A 7288-nucleotide genomic window follows, 5' to 3' on the forward strand; every position below is an offset into this window, starting at 1 on the left:
CTAATATAAGATACTGTCTTTCCCAACAAGACAATACCCCTTCCCTACCTTTTATGACGTCTGCTGTCTTCTCCTCAGATGCCGGAACACATTTCTCCCTGTTGACTTCTCAGGTGATAGGATCTCACAAACAACTGATCTTTGTACCACCTCTATATATACATACGTATGATTCTCTCACAAAAAGGAGTTACACATTATGCATTATGTACAGTGCCATCCAGCTCATGGGACAGTTTATGCTATTACTGCCTAAATTAGGAGCTGAGGTGCAGGGACAGAGTCTGGGAAAGGAAGATATTTGCTTGCAGTGGGGGCAAACCAAGATCAGGTTCACGCTCTGCCTGCAATTCCTCTGGCTCCCACATTCTTCTCTAGCCTCTCGCATGAAAGAGCCTCTACAGCTCCCCTTCCTCCACCCTCATCCACATGATTTACAGCTACTCTAAATCCACATAGGACCACTGATTTCATTCAACACTGCAAATTTTATGTGCTAACAACCTCACCCAAAGTGATAATCCACCTTCAGAAAAGCAGGTCAGTCACGTATTACTCTACTGTATGGCTAAAGAACACCCTTCAGAGCATACCTCAGTCACATTACACATCAGCTGCTGTTAATCCTGTAATCATGTAGCAGCCTTCAAAAAAATTTATTGGCGCAAAAAGAACAACTCTTCAATAGAGCAGCTAATGTATGTGAAGGTCACGCCAACGCTACGAGGGTAAAACATGGACCAAAGCACTTCAGACTCCATACACTTTCTGGTTTTGTTGACAGTTGACGAAAAGACTACAGTTTGAACCCAAAGCATCCAAACTAACCTCAGGACACCTGCTGGTGAATAAGGGTTCTGGGGCCTGCCGGGCTCACCTGCACCTGTTTTACTTGGCTTGGCTGGATAAGAGCCTGGGACTGCACAAATGCAGCGCACGGCCAAGATTTCTCATGTGAGTACAGTCCAGATCACATTGTAAGCCTGTGCCTCACATGTAAACATGTGCTGAACAGTAAGAACGTTGACAAGTTTGGGCTCAAGCATGCATTTAATTGAAAGAAGAGATGTAGCTTGATAGGCTGGGTATCAGCAAAGAGACATTTGTTACACTTGTCTGAACTAATTTTATTTTGGGGAAAAGGGAGAAAGTACAATTTTATCTGCCCTCTGAAGATTATTCCTCCAAGTGGACCAGGGACGTGGGTAAAACATAACTATTTCCCAACTACAAAATAAATTACGCTCCAGTAGACCATTCTTCAGTGGGATTAAAGGTTTGTTTTTACATCCACAAGTGCTGTCAGACCACGAAGGTCAATGTTCTATTTCAGAATGGACCATGGCTAATGAGAACAAAGGGGAGGACTTTAAGACCTATTTTTCCATACAAAGCGAGAAACAGAAGAGCTGTGAACTCATTTTGCTTCCCAGCAATTTTATTAGTTTCCTTAATTGCTTTGCTCCACCTCTGATGATTCCAGGCCTCCCATATATTTGACAACTAACTTCTTTTTAACCCATTATCCATTTTTGCCTTCAACTGGAGCAGTCATTAGGGGAAAGCTGTTTCTGCTTATCCAATTCATTACATTCAGATTTAGATCCCGTCAGCTGCTTGATCCTAACGATCTAGGTCTTCCTTTCTTGGTTACCTCCTCATTCAGCATTCTGAGAATCTCCGGAAACTGAGGAAGTTGTCTGAAGACTTTATCCTTTCCCTTGTAAAACCTTCTCAGTTTTCCCTTTGCACTTCAGCCCGTGAATTTCATTCAAGCCAAATAAAAACTCTATTCAAGAAAAGCTGCCTTCACCATTATCAAATTAATCGAGCTTAGAAAGAGTCACAGATTTTAATTAAAATTGCTCATGTAATTTTGTAAAAATTTGGAGTAGGTATTATCAGCCTGTCACTTGTTTAATACATTATATATTCATAGTAAAAATTAAAGTACATGAATTTCAGTGATAAGACAAACAGCCAGCAGTACCTGCAATTGCACCAAAATTAGAAAATGCATATTAACTACAACGTTAGTTTTGCCAATTCTTTGCTATGCTGAGACAAAGCAAAGAAGTTAACCAAAATAGTTCTCCCCCAGTACTTAAGGTTATAAAAAATTACCTTATTTATTATACCTCGAGCTTCACTAGCAAAATCACGAGAACATACTTCTAAGTGAAATATCTTTCCACAGTTTGATACACAGGCTCCTAAAAGCTGACAACAGAAATACAATTGTGAAAATGTATGACAACAATGAAAATAATCCAAAATAAAAGCATACATAAAAAGAGTTAAATCTAATCCTCTGTGCAGCAGGCACACTCTGACTGACTTCTGCTGAAAATATATAAAGGTATTAGTTGATCGGTACACATTTAATAGCTGCATTACATAAAAAAATACAAAGGTTTTTGAAAATAGTCATAGTCTACTCACTGTAAGTGCTTGCAAAGCTACATGGGGAACTTTATGATTTACTCTCTTCATGATGGCTTTAAGGCAATCCTTTGCTCTGAAAAAGGAACAAAGAAACTATTGGTGATAAACGTGACTGACATGATCGGCAGAATGAATGATCATAGATACTCAAGTTGGGTAACCAAACAAAACCGAGTCTATTGAAAAAAATGTAACCTAACCTAAACTTTTCCCAAAGCTAGCCTGGAAAAAATATTTAACAACTTGTTTGTTCTTATATGGGTATTGGATTGGAACAGACTCCATTGTTACACTGGCATATTGTATTAATGTCCATAAAACTGCTGACAGACCATAAAGGGAGCAATTGCCAGTAAGTTGAGGAGATGGATTTGAAATAGACAATGAAAGAAACGTCTACATATAAAAAAGAACGAGGAGCAGCGATGATGAAACACATGGTTATTTTACTGGCTACTGTAAAGGGTCTCTATGGATTAATTTCAAAATGGTGCTAACGGTTGTCAGCTCTTGGAGCCCGTTTTCAAGACACTAAGGATACATAAAGATTTTATAATTTGTTTCAGCAAAATCTGAAATAAGTATAGAATAATGATTAGCACTCTAAATGTTACTCTGCTAAGGAGTTTCATACTTAAAATGAGCATTAAAGGCACACAGCAGCTAGACGGGCTGAGATATATGTAAGGCTTCATTAACACTACTATTTTGAAACCCCTAAAAACATGAAAGCTCTGTGTAAAGAGCTGATGCAGTATCTTTACAACTAATATCACCTGCAGTATACTTGAGCTGCTATATTATCAAAGCACAGAAATGTCTCCGCAAGGCTGTGTGTCTCCACGTCACGCCTAGCCACCTGAGCTCGAACAACCTGCGCTCTTCACCACTAAGGCTCTGGTTCCCTGGTCACTTCACACAGGCACAGGTGAAAGCCACTGATGGAAGTAGTGGACCAAACACCCACCGTCCCTTCCTACGGCAACGCAGTCCCCTTCCCTTTCTGACTGAGGCATCAGCAGTCATGCAGTGCCTGGATCAAGAAACTGATCTGGCTGAGCACGTTCGTTTTCAGCCAGATCACTGCCAAGATCAGATTCACCAGGAATCCATCGCACGCGGGGCTAGAGGAAATATTTGACAACCCTCTTCAACGCAAATTCTCTCTCCTGTCAATTTAAAGTCGTCGTGGAATTGAAACCTTAGGCAAAGCTTAAAAAAAAGCCTGTGCAGAAATGAAACCAAATCACTGTTAACGTTAAGAAAGATGTTTGTTTCAAGGTTTTGTTTTCTTTCAAAAGATGTCTGTTTCAATGTATTGTGTGTACAGTAGTGAAAGATTTTATGCCACTATATTAAACAAGATAATAAACTGCATCTATATGCACATTTTGGTTTAGAGCAGTAGTCTGGTTTTGAAACAAATTTTCTGATCATTCCCACATGTTGCACATTTAGTTCACAGCCGCGTTTTGCGCACGCAAATTAATTTCCCTTTGGAAGAAACTAAGCCAGAAGCTCCTCTTTGCACACCAAATGTGCTCCAACCTCTCAAGGAGCCGTTAGAGTCAGAGCCAGTGACAGGACCTGCAGACAAACTTGCAGCAATGCTGGTGTGGATGTCAAGTTTAGCAGAAAAGATTAAACCTGTTCTGAAGGGGGAGGGGGAAAACCCAAACACCCTGAGCTGCAAACTGGATGGATGCAGTGGCTTCAGCACCGACCACTCTGGTTTACTACTCCAGCCCTATCGTGCTGAGTTACTTGGTGATGCACACATAGCCAGAGAAGTATGGTTTTAGTCCTAATATTGAGTACCTTTGGTCATAGTTAATATACAAGCAATCCAACAAAGTCAACATACTTGTTGTTAAGTTATATATTTATTTAAGGGTAGGCAACAATATTTATTATTTTCAGAAGATGGCTCTTACTGAAGGGCAGGAGGGAAGAAAACGACACAAAATTGAAGTAAAATATGCTAGCAGTAGCAGCATTTAAAATTCAGAATTTAGGATTTTATTGTATATACAAAAATATATATTAAGATTTAATTATATATTTTATAGATAGTTATACATTTTGCACGTGTAATTACAAAAAAAACACCACACCCCACAAACTTAGGTGGGGTGTTTTGTTTTGGGTTTTTTTTGTTTTACAATCTCCACTTCCCCAAAACAAGGGTATTTAAAACAGCCCCCTCCACAAAAGTATTTTGTCACTAAAAAAAATAGATTTTTAAGAAAGGACTCAAAGGACATTCTACACTTTTTTTCTTAAGGACAGGAGATTGCCAGACTGAACAGATTTGCTATTATTCCCTGTGGGAGGTAAATAATACAAAAAACTTTCTCAGTGTAGTAATCTCAAACATCACATATAACTGATAAAAATTCTAAGATCGCTTAAGAATTCAGCCTATGCATTAATTCAGGTTTACTTCAAAATTTAAAACATGTTATCACTCAAAAAGATTACCTTCAAATTCAGCAAATACTTTTGGATCACTGAACTACCACTTATGTTTCAGTATTACCACTCAGGCTAAACTGATTCAAACTGATCTGTGTTTTGATCCCCATTTTTTCCTCCATCAGTCCCATTCTTCCTAATGAATAAACACAGCCAAATTTCTCATCGTAAATAGCTAACTGTCCTAGCTAGATAATTTTCTGCAAAGAAACTAGTTCACTTTTTCCTACTGGCACAGTTGCTTCTCAAAATTTATGCAAGATCATTAAATATGAATAACTTGGTCTACTGTGCAAAACTCCATAAAAATTGGAATGCACTCAGCATATACAAATTGCTCTACTAGAAATCCTGTTGGAACGTTTCTTTCAAAGAATTTTAAAGCCAACTACATATATTTGTAGAACTTGCAGAAGTGTCACATTGGTAGCGCTTTTTGCATAGCTGACTACACTGAGCATTTTGAGACGCGTTCTCTCTGAAACAGTATTCTTCACATGAACGTGAAATTACATGTTGTAATGCTGAGAGACAGCTTACCCATTAGGAGTACTTCCAACTTTGTCACATATATCCATAATAAGACCCCAGTCCTCACTGGTGTTGTATTCATTTGTAGCCTTTTCTATAAAGAAAAACAAGATTGATTAAGTGTAATACCCTATTAAGTCCAGATTCTAGTCAACAAACACTGTCTCAGTCATACCACAAAAAAAAAAAAGACTCCAGATGAGAAATACTGAGAGGCAGTGTCTTCTACAGATTAGCGCTAGCTCTTGCTATCTTGTAAAGTGTCATGTACCAGTTTTCATATGGGAAGAACAGCACTGGACTAACAGATGCAATAACTATTTAAAAGATCCAAAAATAGAAAACAACTCTTGAAGTGTAATGTCGTAAATGATGAAAGAGAAACTGCTTCTGTACAGTTTGTTTAGTTAGTCCAGGTTTAAGTCATAGCACTAGCTTAGAGTTTGCTCAGGGTCTTCGAACGTTTGCATGCTATTAAACATTTCACATGGATGTTCCAAGAAGAAGAAAAAAAAATCTCTTCAGGACTCTAAAGGAAAGCCATCTCCTCATTCAACACACTTAAAATACTTTTTTCTACTAGATTTTTCGGAAATCTAAACGCCACAGCAAGTGTTGAGGAAAATAAATGGCATGGAAGGATTAATAAAGAACACAGAGGGGGGCAACAAAAAACAGACTGCTCTGTCAAAAGAATGTATCCCTAATTAATATTTGCAGCACATCGTTCTATATATTAACTGATAAGGCTTAATGTTATTTATTTGTGCTTTAAGTTTTTATTAGAGCCATGTTATTTTAATCACATGTAAATATTACAGTTCTATTAAAATAGCTTATAAACAGCAAATTAAATGTTTTATACATTGCATTTGCTGCCTTAATTTTAACCTGCCAATTTAATATTTTAACTAAATTCAAAGATAAGTGCTTTTAGATTTTTGTGTTATATATTAATCCCATCAGAACGCACTTCATAATCATGGCAATATCACAATCAGTACTTTCACAGAATTTTACTTCAGTAATAGAAGCCACTAAAACCCTTTGGGAACAAGTATTTTAAAGACTATTTAGTAGACTAAAGCAGACCATAATGGTCACTCACTGTTAATGTGCGGGTGTTCTGTGATAGCAGCTGTTCCAAAACCACAAGATTTGCTGACAGCAATACTACCACAGGATAAACCCAATTTCATGCGTGCAATTAAGCATCTTCTCTGATAATCAGCTTCGCTACTTAGTTTTGCAGTTAAATGTTGCAACAATACTTGGGCTAGCTCAGCAGAATGGCTTCCACAAAGAGAACACAAGCATAGCAGCCAACAGTGCCCCTAAAAAAATCTTTTCTTACAGATATAAAAGCAGACCAAGGAAGAGGAATGGAAATTTGCAATTTTGGCCATAGGTTATCTTCACAAGCTTAGACTAACTATTTAAAGGAAGCAAATACCGTGTTGAAAGCATGTTCCTACAACACAAGCCTTCTTAAAAACTTACCTGGAAAGGACATAATTGTTAAATTGTCTTCTAAGTGCATCAATATTTTTAGGACACTAACACAAAATTCACTGCTTGTTCTTGAAAATAAATGAGCGCCTGCAATTTTAAACACTTTAACATCCAATTTATTAAAAAAAATCAAACCAAAACCACCCCTATATGCACATTTCCTGGATATGTTAACCATAAGTACTGCACAATCACGAAAGAACGGCATAACACAACGTTTGGTGCACACAGCTTCAGCCTGGTGTTTCCTGTGAAGTTCTGCCAGCTAAAAGTGCTTTTTAAGAGTATCACCTTGCACGTCTCCATCCCCAGTGGTGTGAATCCT

General features: G+C 37.8%; 1 protein-coding gene across 2 annotated transcripts in view; it reads right to left on the reverse strand.

Annotated features, from left to right (window-relative positions):
* Positions 1-5599, reverse strand: part of STAM2 (signal transducing adaptor molecule (SH3 domain and ITAM motif) 2) — an 18502-nt gene extending 12903 nt beyond the window's left edge. For both annotated transcript variants that reach the window (XM_009319011.1, XM_009319010.1), the window contains exons 1-3: positions 5461-5599; positions 2443-2518; positions 2125-2220 (exon numbers count right to left, since the gene is read on the reverse strand). In XM_009319011.1, coding sequence (XP_009317286.1) covers positions 2125-2220; positions 2443-2518; positions 5461-5498 — 210 coding nt within the window. In that variant the 5' untranslated portion in view covers positions 5499-5599. The remainder of the gene's footprint in view (positions 1-2124; positions 2221-2442; positions 2519-5460) is intronic.
* Between the last annotated feature and the right edge of the window lie 1689 nt (positions 5600-7288).

This window comes from Pygoscelis adeliae, unplaced genomic scaffold (assembly GCF_000699105.1).
Source record: "Pygoscelis adeliae isolate BGI_AS28 unplaced genomic scaffold, ASM69910v1 Scaffold222, whole genome shotgun sequence".
NCBI classification, from domain to species: Eukaryota; Metazoa; Chordata; class Aves; order Sphenisciformes; family Spheniscidae; genus Pygoscelis; species Pygoscelis adeliae.